This window comes from Physella acuta, unplaced genomic scaffold, assembly GCF_028476545.2.
Source record: "Physella acuta isolate Inbredline_101_S28 unplaced genomic scaffold, ASM2847654v3 ptg001502l, whole genome shotgun sequence".
In the NCBI taxonomy this organism is placed as follows: Eukaryota; Metazoa; Mollusca; class Gastropoda; family Physidae; genus Physella; species Physella acuta.
The window spans coordinates 63064-89761 of record NW_026733017.1 but is presented as its reverse complement, the minus strand read 5'-3'; the positions used below and the strand labels follow the sequence as shown (position 1 = coordinate 89761).

The 26698-nt window shown below is 38.9% G+C and overlaps 1 protein-coding gene and 1 long non-coding RNA gene across 2 annotated transcripts; one reads left to right on the top strand and one right to left on the bottom strand.

Moving 5' to 3' along the window:
- Positions 1-550: 550 nt before the first annotated feature.
- Positions 551-3596, bottom strand: LOC131928437 (uncharacterized). Its single transcript, XR_009383778.1, has 3 exons — positions 3325-3596; positions 1176-1237; positions 551-734 (listed from the first exon to the last, which is right to left on the bottom strand). It is a non-coding gene; the product is annotated as an uncharacterized LOC131928437 (long non-coding RNA).
- Positions 3597-3622: 26 nt separating this feature from the next.
- On the top strand, positions 3623-20502 carry LOC131928436 (uncharacterized). Its single transcript, XM_059284469.1, has 5 exons — positions 3623-3752; positions 14012-14069; positions 14916-15059; positions 15520-15668; positions 20346-20502. Exons 1-5 carry the CDS (start codon positions 3748-3750, stop codon positions 20491-20493), a joined length of 504 nt encoding a protein of 167 aa, XP_059140452.1. The 5' UTR covers positions 3623-3747; the 3' UTR covers positions 20494-20502.
- The last annotated feature ends 6196 nt before the right edge of the window (positions 20503-26698 follow it).

Here is a 26698-nt window from a genome sequence, read left to right as displayed (position 1 = left end):
CTAATGAAAATATTTATTCAGTGACAATTGCTAAAGATATTTTACCATTATTTCAAACATCATCTTCTGAAATGTTGTTTTCTATCTCTAAACCTTCCACAATTTCTTCAAGTTTCAAGAGATATTTTAACATCATTGCCTACTTCCCACAGTTATGTTCAAAATTTGCAATTTTCTGAGAAACAAAGTAATAATAAATTTGTACCCAGTGTTTTAATTTCAGCTCCATTAAAATTTAATAAACCAATCAATTTCAAAATTAAATGTTTCTTATCCCATATGAAAGTAGTCTGTTTTATTTAAGAAAAATCACCTTTAAAAAAATTTAATGTTTGAATGTCAATAAATTGTTGACATGGACTGGTTTGCGGGTAAGCTTTTATACTTAGTGTACAATAAAGATTCAGTTTTGATGTCAATATAGTTGCTTCTGAAAGAATCAAACTATAAACAATAGCATTTATATTAATATCTCAATGGCAGTTCAGTATACTTTCATCATTGTTTTCAAATAACAAAACAGAACTACAGTTTTAAAATTGAAAAAAAAAATGAAAATAATTTCATAAATGGATGGTTTTTTAATTACTTAAAACAGAAGATGCATCAATACAGCATTACAATGTATATGATTAATATTTCTTTTCATGGACAATCATCATTTAAATTCTTCATTAAAAGTTAAATTCAGCTTCCTTGTGTCTAAAAATCCACATCCATGCTGTTCCATTTACCTAGAAATTAAATAAATAATATTTTTAACAACTTTCTGTAATATGAAAAAATTAATCATTGATTAAAACAGACAGCCAATATAGCAGTTGAATTAAAATTCACCTGTTTCTGTGACATTTGCATGTAAAATTAGAGTGTTCAGAGGTATATACCCAGCCACCTTTAATTTCCCTATCTTGAGCCAGGTACTCATGAGAGCTGGTACTCATGAGACTTAGGACATCATACCAGGACTAAAACCAGGGATCTGAACTCTTATCTTTTAAGATAGAAATGTGAAAGCTAATGTCTGACAGTCCCACTATCAAGCCATACATATTAATACTTACAGTATATAATCTTAGTAGCAACATATTCTGTAAGAATTAGAACACTGAATCGATTTCAAACTTGGGCTTAAGCTGAAAAATGGCTTATTATTAAAAAAAAATTCAGCTCACCTTTAGTTCAAGATCAGCACCAATAGCCACAGTAAAGTGTGAGAAAATTGCTTGCCAAGTACCTAGGGAATTTAAATATAATAAATTATTAAGTTTATCCATATATTATATTAAAATAATTATTTAACTAATATGAGATATTTATATATATAGGCCTATATATATTTATATTTATAAAAGGTTTAATTTATTGTAAAGGTTCAGTTTTCTATCTACTTAGCTTGTCTTAAAAACTAAAATATCTGGTTTACAGTTAACCATATCTTAACTATTACAAAACTATTAGTTTCATTTTCATTACTTGTAACTAAAAATTGTAGACAATAGATCTAAAACTTAATTCTATTAACAGCTAACTGTAACCATACTGACTCTGACCAATTTATTAATTTTTGTACCCTGTAATTCATTAATAATTAGGCTTATACTAAAAGGCCGAAAGTTATCAATTGTAGATTTTATAGTCCCTGGTCTAGACTAACAAGACTAGCCTACAAGTCTAATAGTACTAATACACATGATCTAGTTTATAAGTTTACTACTAGGCAACTTGCTAGAAGACTAGAATCTAGTACTTAACCAAACTTTAACTTGCTAAAAATAAAAGGGCCTAATACAATAATAGATGGCCTAGTAATACTTATTTTTTACTGTGCTACTTACACTGCTTTTGGTACTATTACTATGACTAACTAACTACTAACTAAACTCTATTGTAGCTTGATGGAGATCTATCATCTTGCTCTTCTAGTAGTCTACACTACTTACTACTTAGAAAAGTAGTAGCACTACTGTAACAATTTCAAACTAAATTTAATCTATATATTACTAGATCTACTCATTGCAACACTGTAGTCTGATAAGTCTGTAAGCCCTAAATGTATCTAGACCTAGATTCTAGTCTAATTTAGTTTCAGTCTAGTTATTAGTACCTACACTCTACAATAGTCTACAGTACTCTACACTACACTCTACTACTACTCTAATCACTCTACTGGCTACTGATCTAGATCTAGTAAATAGCTAGAGTAGATCTAGTCTAGATTCTAGATATAAAAAAATTAATTTAAAATTAAAAACAGGTTAGCCTTACTAGGCATTACTAGCTCTTACTAAACTTAACTAGGGTATGTTTTACCTAAACTAGATCTAATCTAGATCCTAGATCTAGATCTAGAATCTATCTGAGTATCTATCTAGATCTACTAGATTCTCTAGATCTAGATTTTAGATCTAGGGCCTACCATACTACCATCTGCAACTAGAATCTAGATCTATTCTACTATCTCTATCTAGATCTAGTAATACTATCTATCTAGCTATCTATCTACAAGCTACTTCTAATAACTAATATATAATAGGCCTACTTCTAAAATATTAAACAGTAATCACTGAGTAATCAGTACTAGAGTCTAGTTCAGTAATCTAGCTACATCTAGACTCTAGATCTAGGTCTATTAACATTAACATTGTTGTCTAAGTTCTAGATATCTAGATCTAATATCTAGATTTCTAGATCTAGAATCTAGATTCGATTAATAAGTAAGCAGTGTTTCTTCCAGACTTTTTTCTCCGGGGGGGGCACTTGAAATCTTCGGGGGGGCGGTAAACTTTCTTCGGGGGGGGCGGACACTGTTAAAAGTATATATTTTCTATATAAATTATATAAATTTCCTTTCGTTCGGGGGGGGGGGGGGGGCGGTAAGAATTTTTCGGGGGGCTTTGCCCCCCCCGAAGAGATGCTTGGAAGAAACTCTGTAAGTAAGTCGTAGGCTGAGTGAGACTAGATCTAGATCTAGATCTAGAAGTCATCCTCATTTTCCTGTTGTTTTAGTTTTTACCGTCATCCTTTTCTTAATATTTTTAATATTTTATCTCTAGATCACTAAAATACTAGATTCTAGATCTAGAATCTAGATCTAATATATTCTAATTCATGAACTTATACTCTTAGAACTAGATTAAAGCAATGTAGATCTTAGTAGGTAGATTCTAGAATCTAGATCTAGATCTAGATTCTAGATCTAGGTCTAGGTCTGGGAATCTTAAGTCTCGTAGCAAAGACTGAGTAGAGTCAGAGTACTGTCAGAGTAATGTCCCCTAGCCTTGGACAAACTATCAACAAAAGAAATAAAATCAATATACTTACCGCCACAAAACTTTTATATTAAAAAATGCATACACATGTGTTTGTTCCCATCCATATGAACAAAACAGCGTTGAAAGTTTTTACAGTTGTTGCATTTCTGGAACGTTTGATGATTTTGAAATCTTGAAGCGGGACCTACTAACAAATAGCCGCCATGTTTTTTGTTATCAATGGGAAACCCCGTTCACAACAATTGATTTAGTTCGAAAACTTTTATCTCTCCCTGGCTAACCAGACACGAATTAACGCGAGAAAGAACGATAAACTTACAAGTTCTATAAGCAAAACAATGACAGCCACTTCCGGTGTAATCTATAAATAACATGACTAGTGAGGTCAGAACATCTGTAGAGATGGGGAACATGGGACTAACTCACCTACCTATACAGGTTATATAGTGCACCAAGTCACGTGATATCGATCATGACGTAAGTGTATAGTTTCATATGTTTGTAGAGTAGAGACAGGACATTAATGAAGATAGTTGCGACTGTTGTGTATGGTACAGTAGTTCTAGAGCGGAAATCTAGATCTAGATTTTTTTCATTCTGTGTGTGGTGTACTGAGTACCAAGAGTAGCAATTTATATGAGGGGTCATCCATAAATGACGTCACGCTTTTTTGACGATTTTTACCTCCCCCCCCCCCCTCCCCTCCGTCACACGTCGTCACAAAAAGCCAGACCCCCCCCCCCCTTAAATGACGTCACACCTCAGCCTACAACCAAACTCAAAATTGCATTTGAATTTTTTTTTAAAACATCGATATTTTTCCAAAATCTTGTCTGACTCTGAAATTGAGGATTTTAATCAATTCCTATTACGATTTATTAAACAGTTTTCTAAAACGCGAAATAACGTCTAAAATTCGTTTTTTAACATTGCTTTTTACTTTCTCGTATATACGTAGTATAGAGAAAGTATTGTAATCGTGCAAAAAAAAAAATCGAGATTTTTACAAATCTCGACGTTTTACACCTCACTGATACGGAAAAACATAATTTTGCAATCTTGTCCGTATGTCTGTGTGTGTGTGTGTCTGTCTGTCTGTCTGTCTGTCCGTGTGTAAACACGATAACTTGAGTACCGTTACAGCTAGGTTGATGAAATTTCATATATAAGTATTTTATCAAAATCGTAGATCCGTATCAACTTTTGAGCGATTTCCGATAACCGGAAGTGGTACTTTTCCTACTTTGAATTTTTTAAAAGCCTATAACTTGAGTACTATTTCAGATAGATAAATGAAATTTCACATGTAAGTAAAAGATCTAATTCTCTACCTTCTGTTAAATTTTGAGTAATTTCCGTTGACAGGAAGTAGTAATTTACGCTACTTCCGATTTCTCAAAAAACTAATGTAAATTTTAAAAGTACTAATAATATTGCGCACTATTATACACACCTTTATTAGGCGTTCGCTTGGTGCGCAATTGTTTTTTACTGAGATTCTATTCTATTTTTAAAAGTTTTAGTATTTAAAATGGATTAAAAATCATAACTATATCCCCAGTTACCATCCCCTTGTTGTTTTATATAAGAATATTCGAGAAAGTTTAGGGGAGATCACTACCGGTTTATTTATAATGCAAAAGTGTGACGTCGAACCATCTGAACCCCCCCCCCTCCCCCCTATGAGTGTGACGTCATTTATGGACGACCCCTGAGATAACATGTAACATTGTTTATAAATTACCGTATCAATGTAGATGGAATAAAAATATAGAATGCATATAAAGTTTATAAAGTAAAAAGTAAAGTATAAACATAGATGAGACAACATGCATACATCGTTTATTATACAAAGTACTGTATAATTTGTATAATATAGATGGAATAACAGGCATACGTAGTTTATAAATATAAAGTATTGTATAAATATAGATGGCATTATAAGCATATGTGGCTTATAAAGTACCGCATAAATAAACATAGTTGGATTAACAAGCATAAGTAATTTAAGAAGTACAAAATACCGGATAAATATAGATAGGAAGGAATGAACTGCGGCAAAGCTAAAGATCCTCTCAATATTTTATTTTTATAAAAAACAAAAATATTACAAATTTTGATTTGCATGCAGTTTTATACCACGTTTCTATTTGATGTTTATTATTAGATAGATAAGTAATTTTTAAAAAGAGGCATTTTAATTAATTTTTTTTTATTTAACTGTAGTGAGGAGAAAAAAAAATCGACATATAAATCAGTTCTTAATTTCAACTAATCTACCAGAGGGTTCGAACTCGAGACATTACTTTTAGCAACCATGAGCGTAACCGGCTTGACCTCGCCAAACCACCCGGAATTAGTTTTAAAAAAAGTAAAAGAAGAAAGAAACAAAATTTCATTTTACTTAGGAATTTTAGAACGATCAAAACTTTAAACTAATATTACGAAAAAAGATGTTTATATTCTCATTTTTATTAGTGCAATTGAATGTTTAGATGCTGCACAAAAAAGAATATTCCAGATTTGATTTTTAAAAGTTGCAATATCATAAACACTCAAAATGACATATCAACAGAAACAGTCAAACCCACAGAAAATCACAAACCTGCACATCAACTCAACAGATGTTATGGCTAAAGATAAAGCTGACTTTTAAAATTTAAAAAAAAAAAAAAAAAACTACTTACAGCGTATACAAATGGTGCTTAAAACGTATTTTTTTTCCAAATGTTATACATTCAAATAAGATAACTGCACAAGAATAATAATGTTGCTTATTTAATAGCAGCGACGATATCGGTTTGTAGTGCATAGGACTGCAAACCCGAAAGTCTTGAGTTCGATTACCGGGTTCAAGTCTTTTGAAAGTCCCTGAGTTCACCCAGTTATCACGGGTACCTGACTCACGTTCAGGAAAGTAAAGGCGGCTGAGTGTAGTGCTAGCTACACTATTCCTTCATGTGCTGAAGTCACTGAAACAGGTGAACACTACTTCATCTACCCCATGGACCGCCAGAAACAAAGAGTGAGATTGGAAGACCATGTCGGCCCAGTCAGCGTTGGCGGACGGTTTATTACTGACCTACGCTTCGCTGGTTACATACATGCCATAGCAGGCAGTGAACGCGAGTTGACAGACTTAGTAGACCCATTGAACAAACACCGACAACAGCATGGAAATCAATGCCGACAAGATAAACGATCGTGTCCACCAACCCTTATGATATAGTGGCACACATACGTGTAAATAGCCAAAGATTGGGGGAGGCTATTCTTTCAAGTAATTTGACGCCATACTATCTGATGAAGGAATGAAGCAAGAAATACTTGCAAGATGTGCGCAAACTACAACAGCACTCAAAAATCAAGAAACATTCGGTGCAACAAAAATTCTTCTATTGGCACAAAAATTAAAATGGTCGTTTCTATTTTATTGTATGGATGCGAGGCATGGAGCATCAGCGCAGACATCCAGAGAATAATCCACATCCTGCAAATGAGATGGCTACACACAGTGGCGTAGCGAGGTCGGGTGCCACCCGGTGCGGCACTTAATGGTGTCACCCTCCAGAGGCGTAGCGACTCTTCCCTGGGATAAACTTCAATTTTCGATTTGCCCCCCCCCCACCCCCTCAATTTTTCTCTATATATTTTACTATTTTTTGCCTTGGTGTCACCCCCTAAATTGTGTCACCCGGTGCGGTCCGCACCCGCCCCCCCCCCCCCCCTCCCTCGCTACGCCTCTGTTTACCCAGACTCCTCGGGATCCCATACAGACGTCACAGAGCTGAAAGTCTGTGAAAGGATCACTAATACAATTGATCCATTTGAGAAAATGAAGCAGGTTTGGGCGTGTCACAAGAACCAACGGCCTATCCAAAATAAAAACACAGGGCACTGTGACAGGAGGGAGAAGGAGGGAGGGGGAAGGCAAAGACATGACTGGATGGATGACATCAAAGACATGACTGGATGGATGACATCAAAGGTTGGACTGGGTGGATGACATCAAAGGTTGGACTGGATGGATGACATCAAAGGTTGGACTGGATGGATAACGTCAAAGGTTGGACTGGGCTGCCTGTTACAGAACTATCCATATCAGCTAAGGACAGAGACAGATGTCGTAAAATGACAAGAAAAACATCTGTAGTGCCCAACAACCAAAAAAAAAAGTTGATGATAAACGAAGTGAAGAGAAAGATATAGAAACAAATCATCATTGTCAAGGATAAATAAGTTTATAACAATCAAGCAGATCGAATTAGTAGTACTTTTTTCCATTGCAAGCTAGATAAATGACGGTGGGTATGGGAGGGAGAGAGGGGGGGGGGGTATTGGAGGATGATTGACGGGGAAAGGGTGGTGAATGGACATGTATCACGTGATATCACAATTGTTACATCACTGGACTCAAATGTCAGGCTTGGTGGGGGAGGGGGGGGGGGGTATTTTGTCGAGGTATGTTTTGGCTTGGAGAAATAAAAATACCACTAAAACATGGACAATGTCCACCACTAAAACATGGAATATCCACCACTAAAACATGGACAATGTCCACCACTAAAACATGGACAATGTCCACCATTAACACATGGACAATATCCACCACTAAAACACGGACAATGTCCACCACTAAAACATGGACAATGTCCACCACTAAAACATAGACAATGTCCACCACTAAAACATGGACAATGTCCACCACTAAAACATGGACAATGTCCACCACTAAAACATGGACAGTGTCCACCACTAAAATACGGACAATGTCCACCACTAAAACACGGACAATGTCCATCACTAAAACATGGACAATGTCCACCACTAAAACACAATGTCCACCACTAAAACACAGACAATGTCCACCACTAAAACACAATGTCCACCACTAAAACATGGACAATGTCCACCACTAAAACACAATGTCCACCACTAAAACATGGACAATGTCCACCACTAAAACACAATGTCCACCACTAAAACACAGACAATGTCCACCACTAAAACACAATGTCCACCACTAAAACATGGACAATGTCCACCACTAAAACATGGACAATGTCCACCACTAAAACATGGACAATGTCCACCACTAAAACATGGACAATGTCCACCACTAAAACACAGACAATGTCCACCACTAAAACATGGACAATGTCCACCACTAAAACACGGACAATGTCCACCACTAAAACATGGACAATGTCCACCACTAAAACATGGACAATGTCCACCACTAAAACACAATGTCCACCACTAAAACATGGACAGTGTCCACCACTAAAACATGGACAATGTCCACCACTAAAACATGGACAATGTCCACCACTAAAACATGGACAATGTCCACCACTAAAACACAATGTCCACCACTAAAACATGGACAATGTCCACCACTAAAACATGTACAATGTCCACCACTAAAACATGGACAATGTCCACCACTAAAACACAATGTCCACCACTAAAACATGGACAATGTCCACCACTAAAACATGTACAATGTCCACCACTAAAACATGGACAATGTCCACCACTAAAACACAGACAATGTCCACCACTAAAACACGGACAATGTCTACCACTAAAACATGGACAATGTCCACCACTAAAACATGGACAATGTCCACCACTAAAACACGGACAATGTCCACCACTAAAACACAATGTCCACCACTAAAACATGGACAATGTCCACCACTAAAACATGGACAATGTCCACCACTAAAACATGGACAATGTCCACCACTAAAACATAGACAATGTCCACCACTAAAACATGGACAATGTCCACCACTAAAACATGGACAATGTCCACCACTAAAACATGGACAATGTCCACCACTAAAACACGGACAATGTCCACCACTAAAACACGGACAATGTCCATCACTAAAACATGGACAATGTCCACCACTAAAACATGGACAATGTCCACCACTAAAACATGGACAATGTCCACCACTAAAACACAGACAATGTCCACCACTAAAACATGGACAATGTCCACCACTAAAACACGGACAATGTCCACCACTAAAACATGGACAATGTCCACCACTAAAACATGGACAATGTCCATCACTAAAACATAGACAATGTCCACCACTTAAACACAATGTCCACCACTAAAACATGGACAATGTCCACCACTAAAACATGGACAATGTCCACCACTAAAACATGGACAATGTCCACCACTAAAACATGGACAATGTCCACCACTAAAACATGGACAATGTCCACCACTAAAACATGGACAATGTCCACCACTAAAACACAATGTCCACCACTAAAACATGGACAATGTCCATCACTAAAACATGGACAATGTCCACCACTAAAACATGGACAATGTCCACCACTAAAACACAATGTCCACCACTAAAACATGGACAATGTCCACCACTAAAACATGGACAATGTCCACCACTAAAACACAGACAATGTCCACCACTAAAACAAGGACAATGTCTACCACTAAAACATGGACAATGTCCACCACTAAAACATGGACAATGTCCACCACTAAAACACGGACAATGTCCACCACTAAAACACAATGTCCACCACTAAAACATGGACAATGTCCACCACTAAAACACGGACAATGTCCACCACTAAAACACAATGTCCACCACTAAAACACAGACAATGTCCACCACTAAAACATGGACAATGTCCACCACTAAAACACGGACAATGTCCACCACTAAAACATGGACAATGTCCACCACTAAAACATGGACAATGTCCACCACTAAAACATGGACAATGTCCACCACTAAAACACGGACAATGTCCACCACTAAAACACGGACAATGTCCACCACTAAAACATGGACAATGTCCACCACTAAAACACGGACAATGTCCACCACTAAAACACGGACAATGTCCATCACTAAAACATGGACAATGTCCACCACTAAAACATGGACAATGTCCACCACTAAAACATGGACAATGTCCACCACTAAAACACAGACAATGTCCACAACTAAAACATGGACAATGTCCACCACTAAAACACGGACAATGTCCACCACTAAAACATGGACAATGTCCACCACTAAAACATGGACAATGTCCATCACTAAAACATAGACAATGTCCACCACTAAAACACAATGTCCACCACTAAAACATGGACAATGTCCACCACTAAAACATGGACAATGTCCACCACTAAAACATGGACAATGTCCACCACTAAAACATGGACAATGTCCACCACTAAAACATGGACAATGTCCACCACTAAAACATGGACAATGTCCACCACTAAAACACAATGTCCACCACTAAAACATGGACAATGTCCATCACTAAAACATGGACAATGTCCACCACTAAAACATGGACAATGTCCACCACTAAAACACAATGTCCACCACTAAAACATGGACAATGTCCACCACTAAAACACGGACAATGTCCACCACTAAAACACAATGTCCACCACTAAAACATGGACAATGTCCACCACTAAAACATGGACAATGTCCACCACTAAAACACAATGTCCACCACTAAAACATGGACAATGTCCACCACTAAAACACAATGTCCACCACTAAAACATGGACAATGTCCACCACTAAAACACGGACAATGTCCACCACTAAAACACAATGTCCACCACTAAAACATGGACAATGTCCACCACTAAAACATGGACAATGTCCACCACTAAAACATAGACAATGTCCACCACTAAAACATGGACAATGTCCACCACTAAAACATGGACAATGTCCACCACTAAAACACGGACAATGTCCACCACTAAAACATGGACAATGTCCACCACTAAAACATGGACAATGTCCACCACTAAAACATGGACAATGTCCACCACTAAAACACGGACAATGTCCACCACTAAAACACAGACAATGTCCACCACTAAAACATGGACAATGTCCACCACTAAAACACGGACAATGTCCACCACTAAAACATGGACAATGTCCACCACTAAAACATGGACAATGTCCACCACTAAAACATGGACAATGTCCACCACTAAAACATGGACAATGTCCACCACTAAAACATAGACAATGTCCACCACTAAAACATGGACAATGTCCACCACTAAAACATGGACAATGTCCACCACTAAAACATGGACAATGTCCACCACTAAAACACGGACAATGTCCACCACTAAAACACGGACAATGTCCATCACTAAAACATGGACAATGTCCACCACTAAAACATGGACAATGTCCACCACTAAAACATGGACAATGTCCACCACTAAAACACAGACAATGTCCACCACTAAAACATGGACAATGTCCACCACTAAAACACGGACAATGTCCACCACTAAAACATGGACAATGTCCACCACTAAAACATGGACAATGTCCATCACTAAAACATAGACAATGTCCACCACTAAAACACAATGTCCACCACTAAAACATGGACAATGTCCACCACTAAAACATGGACAATGTCCACCACTAAAACATGGACAATGTCCACCACTAAAACATGGACAATGTCCACCACTAAAACATGGACAATGTCCACCACTAAAACATGGACAATGTCCACCACTAAAACACAATGTCCACCACTAAAACATGGACAATGTCCATCACTAAAACATGGACAATGTCCACCACTAAAACATGGACAATGTCCACCACTAAAACACAATGTCCACCACTAAAACATGGACAATGTCCACCACTAAAACATGGACAATGTCCACCACTAAAACACAGACAATGTCCACCACTAAAACAAGCACAATGTCTACCACTAAAACATGGACAATGTCCACCACTAAAACATGGACAATGTCCACCACTAAAACACGGACAATGTCCACCACTAAAACACAATGTCCACCACTAAAACATGGACAATGTCCACCACTAAAACATGGACAATGTCCACCACTAAAACATGGACAATGTCCACCACTAAAACATAGACAATGTCCACCACTAAAACATGGACAATGTCCACCACTAAAACATGGACAATGTCCACCACTAAAACATGGACAATGTCCACCACTAAAACACGGACAATGTCCACCACTAAAACACGGAAAATGTCCATCACTAAAACATGGACAATGTCCACCACTAAAACATGGACAATGTCCACCACTAAAACATGGACAATGTCCACCACTAAAACACAGACAATGTCCACCACTAAAACATGGACAATGTCCACCACTAAAACACGGACAATGTCCACCACTAAAACATGGACAATGTCCACCACTAAAACATGGACAATGTCCATCACTAAAACATAGACAATGTCCACCACTAAAACACAATGTCCACCACTAAAACATGGACAATGTCCACCACTAAAACATGGACAATGTCCACCACTAAAACATGGACAATGTCCACCACTAAAACATGGACAATGTCCACCACTAAAACATGGACAATGTCCACCACTAAAACATGGACAATGTCCACCACTAAAACACAATGTCCACCACTAAAACATGGACAATGTCCATCACTAAAACATGGACAATGTCCACCACTAAAACATGGACAATGTCCACCACTAAAACACAATGTCCACCACTAAAACATGGACAATGTCCACCACTAAAACACGGACAATGTCCACCACTAAAACACAATGTCCACCACTAAAACATGGACAATGTCCACCACTAAAACATGGACAATGTCCACCACTAAAACACAATGTCCACCACTAAAACATGGACAATGTCCACCACTAAAACACAATGTCCACCACTAAAACATGGACAATGTCCACCACTAAAACACGGACAATGTCCACCACTAAAACACAATGTCCACCACTAAAACATGGACAATGTCCACCACTAAAACATGGACAATGTCCACCACTAAAACATAGACAATGTCCACCACTAAAACATGGACAATGTCCACCACTAAAACATGGACAATGTCCACCACTAAAACACGGACAATGTCCACCACTAAAACATGGACAATGTCCACCACGAAAACATGGACAATGTCCACCACTAAAACATGGACAATGTCCACCACTAAAACACGGACAATGTCCACCACTAAAACACAGACAATGTCCACCACTAAAACATGGACAATGTCCACCACTAAAACACGGACAATGTCCACCACTAAAACATGGACAATGTCCACCACTAAAACATGGACAATGTCCACCACTAAAACATGGACAATGTCCATCACTAAAACATAGACAATGTCCACCACTAAAACACAATGTCCACCACTAAAACATGGACAATGTCCACCACTAAAACATGGACAATGTCCACCACTAAAACATGGACAATGTCCACCACTAAAACATGGACAATGTCCACTAAAACATGGACAATCTCCACCACTAAAACATGGACAATGTCCACCACTAAAACATGGACAATGTCCACCACTAAAACATGGACAATGTCCATCACTAAAACATGGACAATGTCCACCACTAAAACACGGACAATGTCCACCACTAAAACATGGACAATGTCCACCACTAAAACATGGACAATGTCCACCACTAAAACATGGACAATGTCCACCACTAAAACATGGACAATGTCCACCACTAAAACACGGACAATGTCCACCACTAAAACATGGACAATGTCCACCACTAAAACATGGACAATGTCCACCACTAAAACACAATGTCCACCACTAAAACACGGACAATGTCCACCACTAAAACATGGATAATGTCTGCAGGGTAAACAACAGCCGAGTGATGTTTTTACCCGCTGGTGAAGAAACAGCAGCCACACTGGTTCGTAGAGTGTCAAAAATCTGTCTCTACGTCGATGTATTTATTAGTGTCTCTGTCTTTATTTGTCTCCGTGTCTCTGTCTTCATTAGTGTCTTGTCTCTCTTTGTCTCTGTGTCGGTCTCTGTCTATATTTGTCTGTGTCTGTTTCTGTCTCCATTAGTGTCCCTGTCTCTATTTGTCTCTGTGTCTGTCTCTACGTCGGTGTCTCCCTTGAGTCCATGTCTCCGTTTGTGTCTCTGTCTCTATTTGTCTGTTTGTGCCTTTGTCTCTACTTGTGCCTGTGTCTCCGTGTGTGTATGTCTCCATGTGTTTGCGTCTCAATTAGTGTCTATTTTTTCTTTTGGTGTGTGTGTGTGTGTATGCATTATTTAGTTGATGTTTATTTATTTATGTGCAGCGTCCCTGTATTTCATTCAGCGTTAATGATTTTATTGTATTCCTTAGGCTTTAATAAATCCCATCAATTCCTATCTTCTATTCCATGCAATATTATCTCAGCAATGATAAAATACCCGATGATTTGTACCACCACTTGTAGGCTATATTCTCCTATATTTTCATCCCAATCACCAACTTTTGCAGGCTATATTCTCCTATATTTTAATCCCAATCACCACCATTTGCAGGCTATATTTTCCTATATTTTCATCCCAATCACCAACATTTGCAGGCTATATTCTCCTATATTTTCATCCCAATCACCAACATTTGCAGGCTATATTCTCCTATATTTTCATCCCAATCACCACCATTTGCAGGCTATATTCTCCTACATTTTCATCCCAATCCCCAACATTTGCAGGCTATATTCTCCTATATTTTCATCCCAATCACCAACATTTGCAGGCTATATTCTCCTATATTTTCATCCCAATCTTTCTGTTTGTGGCGGGTCTGTTGCTGAGAGAGGTCTACTTGTACTGTATGAACAACGATCAAATTCAGCATGAGAAGATTTTCGTCAGGAACACAGCCACTGCCCCCATACTGGTAGCTACTTGTAGTTCAACTTAGTGGTAGATCTATATATTTGTAGCTCAACCTGCTTGTATCGACCTACTTGTATCACCCTACATAATGTATCAACATACATATATCAACCTACTTGTATCAATCAACCTACTTGTAACAACCTACTCGTATCAACCTACGTGTATCAACTTAATTGTATCAACCTACTTGTATCAATCAACCTACTTGTATCAACCTGCGTGTATCAACTTAATTGTATCAATTTACTTTTATCAACCTACTTGTATCCCCCCGGAGAAAAAAAAGTTAGGAAGAAACACTGCTTGCAGCGCAGCCAACTTTTAACTCCATTAACTAAGTAGCTGAGTAAATTAGCAAACGAAAAAAAAATGTCTGAAAAAAATCAATTAGATTATAACTATGTGAGCGTACACGAAGTACTCAACAACAGCTAATCAGACATTTTGTTGCTTTGCAGACAACCTTGCCCTCAAACTTCCGGTACGCGAAGTACTCACACACAGAGGTGCGCGTGGAGTCTGACGTCATGTCCGACAGCGGTTCCAGCCTGGTTAGCCTCCCCCACCTGGTCACGTGTCGGTGGTTCAAGAAGTGGTTCACACAGAGGTGGGTACACGCAGGTGGTTTTATCATCAAGTGGTTCACACAGAGGTAGGTACACGCAGGTGGTTTTATCATCAAGCAAGAAGTGGTTCACACAGAGGTAGGTACACGCAGGTGGTTTTATCATCAAGCAAGAAGTGGTTCACACAGAGGTAGGACAGTCGTACACGCAAGTGGTTTTATCATCAAGCAAGAAGTGGTTCACACAGAGGTGGGTACACGCAGGTGGTTTTATCATCAAGCAAGAACTGGTTTAAACAGAGGTAGTAAGTCGTACACGCTAGTGGTTTTATCATCAAGCAAGAAGTGGTTTACACAGAGGTGGGTACACGCAGGTGGTTTTATCATCAAGCAAGAAGTGGTTCACACAGAGGTAGGTACACGCAAGTGGTTTTATCATCAAGCAAGAAGTGGTTCACACAGAGGTAGGACAGTCGTACACGCAAGTGGTTTTATCATCAAGCAAGAAGTGGTTCACACAGAGGTAGGACTGTCGTACACGCAAGTGGTTTTACCACCACGAGATGCTTTATCACGGGAGCCGGACGTTTTCCCGAAGGGACACTTACCCGCAGAGGCGTAGCGAACCTTCCCATTTTGGCCCCCCCCTAAGGTCGGCGCCAGGGGACATATATCCCCACGCCCCCCCCCCCCCCCCCCCTTGCTACGCTACTGCTTACCCGAATTCAGGCAAGTGTCCATTCGGGAAGACGGCCTTCGGGCAAACGGCATTCCGGTAAGTGTCTTTCGAGAATTTGTCGTAGACCCCTTTATCAGAAGTACGCTGCCACAAGCAACGTTCCCTCTAAAAGGTGGTGAGCAATGTGTATCTTGTGCGTGGTGCTCTTAGTCTTATTTGTATTTTACAAAGTGACTGCGGGTCTCGTTCAAAACTACTGCGCGCATGCGCAAATTAGATGGGACATTGGCCACAGGTATACTTTCACAGGTACACTGCCGCATATATACTGTCACAGGTATACTGCAACTGGTATATTGTCACAAGTATTTGTCACAGATACACTGTCACAGGTACTCTGTCACTGACAGTACTGATTCACAGGTACACTGTCACAGGTACACTGTCACAGGTACACTGTCACAGGTACACTGTCACATGTACACTGTCACAGGTTCACTGTCACTGACAGCTACTGATTCACAGGTACACTGTCACAGGTACACTGTCACAGGTACACTGTCACAGGTACACTGTCACAGGTGCGCTGTCACAGGTACACTGTCACAGGTACACTGCCACATATATACTGTCACAGGTACACTGTCACAGGTACACTGTCACAGGTACACTGTCACAGGTACACTGTCACAGGTACACTGTCACAGGTACACTGTCACAGGTACACTGTCACAGGTACACTGTCACATGTGCGCTGTCACAGGTACACTGTCACAGGTACACTGTCACAGGTGCGCTGTCACAGGTACACTGTCACAGGTACACTGCCACATATATACTGTCACAGGTACAATGCTACATATATACTGTCACAGGTACACTGCCACATATATACTGTCACAGGTACACTGTCACAGGTACACTGTCACATGTACACTGTCACAGGTACACTGTCACAGGTGCGCTGTCACAGGTACACTGTCACAGGTACACTGCCACATATATACTGTCACAGGTACACTGTCACAGGTACACTGTCACATGTACACTGTCACAGGTACACTGTCACAGGTACACTGCCACATATATACTGTCACAGGTACACTGGCATTGAGGAACAAACTCTACTGTTATATCTATTATTACAATAGCTGTTTATTGTCACCACACCTCTATAACCTATGTGTCGTATGTTTGTAATATTTCTTGTATGTTGTATCTAAACTGAGCGTCTGTCTACACACCAAACTGTAGTAGCACGCCAATTATACCCCGGTGCCGTATATTGTGATGTATCTTGTGCCGTATATTGTTATGTATCTTGTGCCGTATATTGTTATGTATCTTGTGCTGTTATATTGTTATGTATCTTGTGCTGTTATATTTCTTGTCTTTAATACGGAAGACATTGACCTACACCAATGTTTGAAAAGCTACCTGTGTTTGAAAAGCTACCTGTATTTGAAATGCTACCTGTATTTGAAATGCTACCTGTGTTTGAAATGCTACCTGTGTTTAAAATGCTACCTGTGTTTGAAATGCTACCTGTGTTTGAAATGCTACCTGTGTGTGACCTACTTAGGTCTAGTAATGTTTTATTTTAGTTTGACATTGTTATAATACCATATATGGTTGATGGTGCAACAACCGGGTTTTTTCCGCTGTCCTACTAAGAGAGTCTAAGACTCAGTAATTTTCCATCAAGATCTGATTGATTGATTCAGACCAGATGACCACCCCAACCAATGGCCACATGAGTTGAAGGTAACCTCCCCTGTTGCCTAAGTCTATAACTAGATCGCCCTCAGGCGGCACGAGGCAGTCCATTTTGACCAGGCCGTCCATTTTGACCGGCAGTCCATTCTGACCATTTGAACGTGAGAGAGCTTAAGTCCTGAGTGTGCTATGCATTCTTAAGTTGTTTAAGTATTCTAGTATTATATTACTTGTGGCCAAGTGATTCTTGATGCTATAGCAGTGTTATGTGACCTGTGGCTATTTTTATAAAGTGTTAGAATCTGTGATAGTATTTTTTCTTACGCTTTGTAAGTTGGGTTTTGTTATTTTCTAAACTAAATATTTTATCTTGTTTAACCTTGTGTTCTGCCACAACTGTGTTCACTTATTAAAGGTTGTATGCAGATTGAATGAGTTGTTAACTTCAATAGTTTCACTAGTTTTCCCTAGACCTCGAAATCGAGCCCTAGTGAGTTGTTGAGTTAGTTTTCATTCAGTTAGGCTTTAGGCCATTTGCATATAACCCCAAGAAAGAATCCGGGGGGCGTTCACCATCTATCTGGCTGGTAGATAGGTGTCCGTTACAAAGTGGGGACTCGCCGGCATTTAATCTGTCGTTCCAGTTGTTGGTTGTATCAGTTAAACACTAAGTTTAGTTTGATTTAGTTGTTTATCTATCCAGTGGAGCCGTGTTATTAAAACGCGCGCAAGGCTAGAGTTATCTAGGTCAAAAAGCCAGACGTGTCACGTCCTAGATTGAAGGTCAAGTTCATAACGCAGCGTTGGGCCGTGTTAATTTAGAGAATCTAGGCTTGTTTTGATTTTGAAGTTAGTGAAATGGAGTCTTTCTTATCTAATCCCACCGTTGAGGAGGTAGAGAAGTTGAGTAGGAAAGTTTTGATTAGTGTTGTTAAGGAATTGAAATTGGATTATTCTGTTACTCAGAAATCAGAGGTGTTGAGAGATAAAATTGTTGTTCATTTTATTAATGAAGGTGTATTTGATGAAAGTTTGTTGGCTGGGGTGATATTCCGTGAGGAGAAACCTCTAGAGAAGGTAGAATTAGAAGCTAGAATTGCTTTAGAGAAGGAGAAAGTTACTTTAGAGAAGGAGAAAGTTGCTTTAGAGAAGGCTTTAAAAGAACAGGAGTTAGAGGCTAAAATTGCCTAAGATAAGAGGAGGTTGGAATTAGAATTTGGTAAAGTTAGTGGAGATGTCACTTCTCTGGTAGATCCAAAAAAGTTGTCGGTGGGGCAAGTGATTGCCAAATTTGGGAAATTAGTTCCTAAATTTGATGAAACAGATTTGGTCGTTTTCTTTAACTCATTTGAGAGTTTAGCGAAGACATGTGAATGGCCCGAAACTTCCATTACTGCTTTATTGAGCACGGTCCTTACAGGGAAAGCTGCAAAAACATACCAGGCACTCTCTCACGACGTTCAAAATAACTATAGTTTGGTCAAGACTGCCATTTTGAAGGCCTACGAACTGACGCCCGAGGCCTATCGGATAAAATTCCGAGCACTCCGCAAGTTACCCACTCAATCATATGTGGAATTTCTCTTTGAAAAAGAGAAAATTTTCTCAAGGTGGCTACACTCTGAGGAAGTTTCTGAGTTTGAGAGGCTCAGATCACTTATCGTAAGGGAAGAATTCCTAAAGTCCCTGCCTGAAGACATACGACTACACATACTGGATAACAAGATAATTGACATCCAGAAGGCTGCTGAGTCGGCTGACACATATATGTTGGTGCATAAGAAACCACCAGTGTCAGGAAACCGCCTCAACCCCGTGCTTCCCCTTTTTGGCAGCAATCATCCTGTTGGCCAACACTTGAAGGCATTACAGTCCAGAGAGAAACCAAGATCAACTCTCAATCGTCGAGCTACCTGTGTTTGAAATGCTACCTGTGTTTGAAATGCTACCTGTGTTTGAAATGAAATGCTACCTGTGTTTGAAATGAAATGCTACCTGTGTTTGAAATGAAATGCTACCTGTGTTTGAAATGCTACCTGTATTTGAAATGAAATGGTACCTGTGTTTGAAATGCTACCTGTATTTGAAATGAAATACTACCTGTGTTTGAAATGCTACCTGTGTTTGAAATGCTACCTGTATTTGAAATGAAATACTACCTGTGTTTGAAATGCTACCTGTGTTTGAAATGAAATGCTACCTGTGTTTGAGATGAAATGCTACCTGTGTTTGAAATGAAATGCTACCTGTGTTTGAAATGCTACCTGTGTTTGAAATGAAAAGCTACCTGTGTTTGAAATGCTACCTGTGTTTGCACCTATCAGAGAAGAACTCCTGGTACCTGTCAAAGACGACCCTGCAATTATTGGCCGAGGTAACATCCTGGAGCAGGCGGCGGCCGCAGAGCCAGGCGATAGAGTGGCCCACTTCTTCGACATTGGCCACAAGTGCAAGTTTGACTTTATTGTATAGACACGATTGTTGGCCGTTAATGTTTGACATTGGCCATAGTTTGACTCTTGTGTTGACTAAATTGTTGGCCTTTAATGTTTGACATTGGCCAGTTTGACTATTGTATAGACAAAATTGTTGACCTTTGTTATTTCACATTGGCCATAGTTTGACTATTGTATAGACAAAATTGTTGGCCTTTAATAGTCTACATTGGCCACAGTTTGTCTATTGTATAGACACGATTGTTAACCTTAAATTTTTGACATTGGCCAGTTTGATTATATTGTGTAGACACAATTGTTGGCCTTAAACAGATTGAGACGTATCTACTTATAGAGCGAGGCTATAATTCTATTTTACACCTTCAATACGGAGTTTTATGTGTAGTTTGATGAAATTGGTAGTTTAATTAAACAACTTTTTATTGATTGCCTCAAGATCAATTAAAGTCTGCTATTGATCCCCCAGTCGGTGTATGCTTGTGAAATAAAGATGAAAAACTACTTTTAGAGTTCATAGTTTCTCCTAGACCAGGGGTCTCCAAACTTTTCAGTCCGAGGGCCGCATCAACTATCAAATTTCAGTTCGGGGGGCCAGTTAGTTCCTGGCATGTCTTTGAATTTTCTGGGCAAAGTTCCTCAGCCATCACCAACAAACGTTTTTTCCGTGAACAAAAAAGATCTCCGCGGGTCGGATGAGAGGACATCGCGGGCCGCATTCGGCCCGCGGGCCGTAGTTTGGAGACCCCTGTTCTAGACATTGATAAACGGGAAGGCGAACGACTTATTCTAATGGTAATCCCCTCCCACACATCACATGTGATCTCTCTCCCCCCCCCCCCCCCCCCCACAAAACACACCAGCATCCAGGCTTTGAAGTCCAAAGCTAGCGCCAACCAACACAAAAAAAAAGACAAAGTCCGAGCAACATTCATTGTTTAATCATGAACCGACCAATGTTTGTATTAGTAAATTCCACACAAGACAGCAGCCTAGCGTGGCGATTCTCACAGCAACCTAACAACAGCTCGTTAAATAATACACAAGTTTCATCCTAGCCAAATAAAACCATAGTTTTACTTGTACAACTGGATCAGTTTCCAAGGAAACAAACTTTAACTAATAAAACTTTCATCCGTGTCGAATAAAACCAGATTTAAGTACAAATATTATCACACGAGGGAATTTAAGTTACGCGTAAAAAGATAAAATATGTACCGTTTTAAAATGGAAAGGAAAAAAAAAACAGGCCATCTGGCAAAAAAACACAACACATTGTAGACTCACAGCTTGGTTTAGTTAACCACTAGAACTAACCTTAAAATGCTGACACAGCGCTTGGTTTAGTTAACCACTAGAACTAACCTTAAAATGCTGACACAGCGCTTGGTTTAGTTAACCACTAGAACTAACCTTAAAATGCTGACACAGCGCTTGGTTTAGTTAACCACTAGAACTAACCTTAAAATGCTGACACAGCGCTTGGTTTAGTTAACCACTAGAACTAACCTTAAAATGCTGGCACAGAGCTTGGTTTAGTTAACCACTAGAACTAACCTTAAAATGCTGGCACAGAGCTTGGTTTAGTTAACCACTAGAACTAACCTTAAAATGCTGGCACAGAGCTTGGTTTAGTTAACCACTAGAACTAACCTTAAAATGCTGACACAGCGCTTGGTTTAGTTAACCACTAGAACTAACCTTAAAATGCTGGCACAGAGCTTGGTTTAGTTAACCACTAGAACTAACCTTAAAATGCTGGCACAGAGCTTGGTTTAGTTAACCACTAGAACTAACCTTAAAATGCTGGCACAGAGCTTGGTTTAGTTAACCACTAGAACTAACCTTAAAATGCTGGCACAGAGCTTGGTTTAGTTAACCACTAGAACTAACCTTAAAATGCTGGCACACAGCTTGGTTTAGTTAACCACTAGAACTAACCTTAAAATGCTGGCACAGAGCTTGGTTTAGTTAACCACTAGAACTAACCTTAAAATGCTGACACAGCGCTTGGTTTAGTTAACCACTAGAACTAACCTTAAAATGCTGACACAGCGCTTGGTTTAGTTAACCACTAGAACTAACCTTAAAATGCTGACACAGCGCTTGGTTTAGTTAACCACTAGAACTAACCTTAAAATGCTGACACAGCGCTTGGTTTAGTTAACCACTAGAACTAACCTTAAAATGCTGGCACAGAGCTTGGTTTAGTTAACCACTAGAACTAACCTTAAAATGCTGACACAGCGCTTGGTTTAGTTAACCACTAGAACTAACCTTAAAATGCTGACACAGCGCTTGGTTTAGTTAACCACTAGAACTAACCTTAAAATGCTGACACACAGCTTGGTTTAGTTAACCACTAGAACTAACCTTAACCCTTTGAGCCCGCGCCTCCCTGACCTAATTTCTCCCATTTCCTGAGCTCCCAGGGCCAAACCAATTTTCACTTATCTGCTTCTAACTTTGCCTATAACTTTGAACCGTTTGAGATAATCAAGCCACTTTTGGTATCCAGACTCTGGATCAAACAACAATGCAGCAAGATTCTGAAATTCTTTTTTTTTTTTACAAAGTTTGAACAGAACAATGTATATAAAACGAACACATAATTATTGTTTTGATAGAACATAGAAGAAACCAATTTACATTTAGTAATTGTTTTGTTATTATTGACACCTGGCCATACTAGTTCATCGCCAGAAGTCCACTTTTGTGTGATAACTTTCAAAACAGTTATCACTGCCGGACCCGATGCAAAGAAAAACTTAGCATGTTTTGCACCAGTAAACATTTTTTTTTCGTTTCCGCAAGTCTTTGTCCTTGACACCACGTGCATCAGAACGTACTTGAACAGTTTCATTGTCACTGTCAATTTCAATGTCACTGTGTTCAGTCTCAAATTCAACGTCACTATCATCACAATATAGACCAGGATTATTATCTTCTTCATCAGAATCAATAAGTAGTTGTATTGCCTTAGATGCAGTCATTCTACTTCTTTTGTTGATATTTCGGTCTTTTGCTTCATCTTTTGCACCAACTTTATGTGATGAAGTCGACGGCTGTGGCTCAGCTTTTCGTTTCGGCGGCATTGCTACGAAATGTAAACACTTTCACTTTCACTTTTTCCTAAAAATCAATTTTTAAAATCATAATCCCGCACTCAAAAGACACATGCACAGTTTTAGTCAGTCTTCCGCTAATTATATTTAATTAGACGGTATACCGGCCGCAAGGAATATGACGCTAGATCATCGGGCCGGAAAACCGGCTTTTCGGACATATATGCCTAATGTTGAAGCCGGTTTACCGGCCTAGCGGGCTCAAAGGGTTAAAATGCTGGCACAGAGCTTGGTTTAGTTAACCACTAGAACTAACCTTAAAATGCTGACACAGCGCTTGGTTTAGTTAACCACTAGAACTAACCTTAAAATGCTGGCCCAGCGCTTGGTTTAGTTAACCACTAGAACTAACCTTAAAATGCTGACACACAGCTTGGTTTAGTTAACCACTAGAACTAACCTTAAAATGCTGGCACAGAGCTTGGTTTAGTTAACCACTAGAACTAACCTTAAAATGCTGACACAGCGCTCACAGAGCATGTACAACAGGGTGGGTATGATGATCATTATGAGGCACATTCATTATGTCTACACACACGCTAACATAATGCCGAGGGGAAAGACTAACGAGAATCATCACAGACAGAGCGTAAGTCTGTCGCAAAGGTCCGTCTAGCGAAGACAGACTCACAACAAGAAATCAGACAGCTATCACCTGATACCAACAGTCGATGACCATTGGTCGAATCACTGAGTATTCCAGCTAGCAAATGTTCTCCAATATGGCTGTCTCAACACATTAATTACAGGATTAGACCTGTATGTTTAATTAACGAACTAGTAATTACAAATGCTTCAACATGAAGGCATGTTACAGATATATTCACAACGGGAAGAATTAATATTCTTTACAGCACTGAGAAAAAAGCTAGTGAAATTAAGTTATTGCAGACAGTAGAGTTTATACACAGGTGAAACTGTCAATTGGCCGACATTGGTGATATCGCTATGTGGCACTTTACAGTACAATCTACATAGCTGTGTACTATACGCATTCATACACTGTATAGTACCATGTATGTATGTGTAATACATGCACATAATACATGCAATACATGTAATACATGTAATACATGCAATCTACGTATGTGTACTATACACATACAAACACTATACAGAACAATCTACATAGAAGTGTACTACATACATACAATGTACAGTACTTTATATGTATCTGCATACAACACACTTGCACACACTATACATTACAATCTACATATATATGCATACTCTACGCATATACATTACACAGACTGTGCCAATGATATGTACCACACATACAATGTGACATCACTGGTTGAGACATCTACTGAGGTCAAAGATGGTCAAACTAGTCACACAACTGGTCAAACCCTTTCTGAAAGCTAGCCAACATCCCACATAACATGATGGTCAAGCGCAAGGGAGGTATTCGGTAAGAATTGAGATTGACCACAATGACCATGTCTAAAGAAACAGATCAACTTCACAAAAGACCGTAGAGTCAACAGGCCACTTGTATCATAGTGTATTCTATGTCAAATATCTTGACAAGATGCTCCAAATAATTGCAGGGATCTCGACTTTAGTTTTAAAGCTGTAAGGGTGTCACTAGGGGGCGGGAGGGGGGGGGGGGGGGGTCAGCTCATGGCATGGGGAGCGCCCCACAGTGATGTCACGTGTATGTACGACACACATCATCAACACTCCACTCACACCCCACCCTCACTCCTAACCAGCTGAAGTTGATGGTTGTTAAAACTGACACCCACAAAAAAAAACAACCAATGTAACAAGGCAACATGAAGGCACTAACAGAGTCCTGGCATAAAAGTGGGTCAAGGACATCACAGCATGGGATTTCAATTGAAGGTCAGTCCGTTGGTCCAGTAGTCAGTCAAGTCAAACAGTTAAGTCATAGGTGACGAAGTCATGTCCAACCAAGTCAGCTACACATCAACAATTCTATCACCGAACTTGTTCAATAATCATTCGTCCAAAACCTTCGTGTTAAATGTGAATAATGAAAACACTTTCATAATTAATTATAAACACAGTTCAACTGTATGTTCAACTTAAAACTATTACAACACTGAAGTTTAGTGTTCTATTATGAGCAGTTAAACTTAATGTTTAAGTTGAAACTTTTTATCAGTACAGTTAAACTTAATGTTTAAGTTGAAACTTTTTATCAGTACAGTTAAACTTAATGTTTAAGTTGAAACTTTTTATCAGTACAGTTAAACTTAATGTTTAAGTTGAAACTTTTTATCAGTACAGTTAAACTTAATGTTTAAGTTGAAACTTTTTATCAGTACAGTTAAACTTGGTGTTCAAGTTGAAACTTTTTATCAGTACAGTTAAACTTAATGTTTAAGTTGAAACTTTTTATCAGTACAGTTAAACTTGGTGTTAAACTAAAACAACAACCTCATCACAATTGTTAAAAAAATGTTCGGGTAAAAAGTCTACCAGCAGTCAGCTATAACGGGTTACAAAACAACTTTAGAAAACAGGCCCATACATTTTTAACAGTTGTTTTTTTAAAACAGGTTCAAAAGGTTTATAAAACCATTTTTTAAACAGGTTCAAAAAGTTTATATAACAGTTTTTAAAAACAGGTTTGTAAAGTAAGTATATAAAACAGGTCATACAATAAGATTAATGAGTTTTTTTTTTTTTACATAGGTTCATAACAAACTCATAAATTAACGGGAGAGGAAAAGTTATTCCTGTTTGTTAATAAAACAATTGAAATAAAAGCAGTTTACAAATTGAAAACAGAATATTTGATCCAAAAGTGAAATTATAGGTCTGAGGTGTTGCATGTGTGTTTGTACACTGACCATTCGCGGTGGTCAGTTACTGACCAGATCACGTGGTGGTTCAGCCACTCATCAGTCATGATAATGGTCAGATACTGACCACTGGTGATGATGGTCATATACTGACCAGTGGTGATAATGGTCAGCTACTGACCACACATTGCAGTGGTACAACAACTGACCAGGTATGTAAGAGCTGATGTAGTGTGTAAGAATCACAGAAGGTTGTTGCAGTTTTACCTTAAGAACACCACGACCTTAAATTTCAAAGCAAGACACCTTTTAAACTGGATGA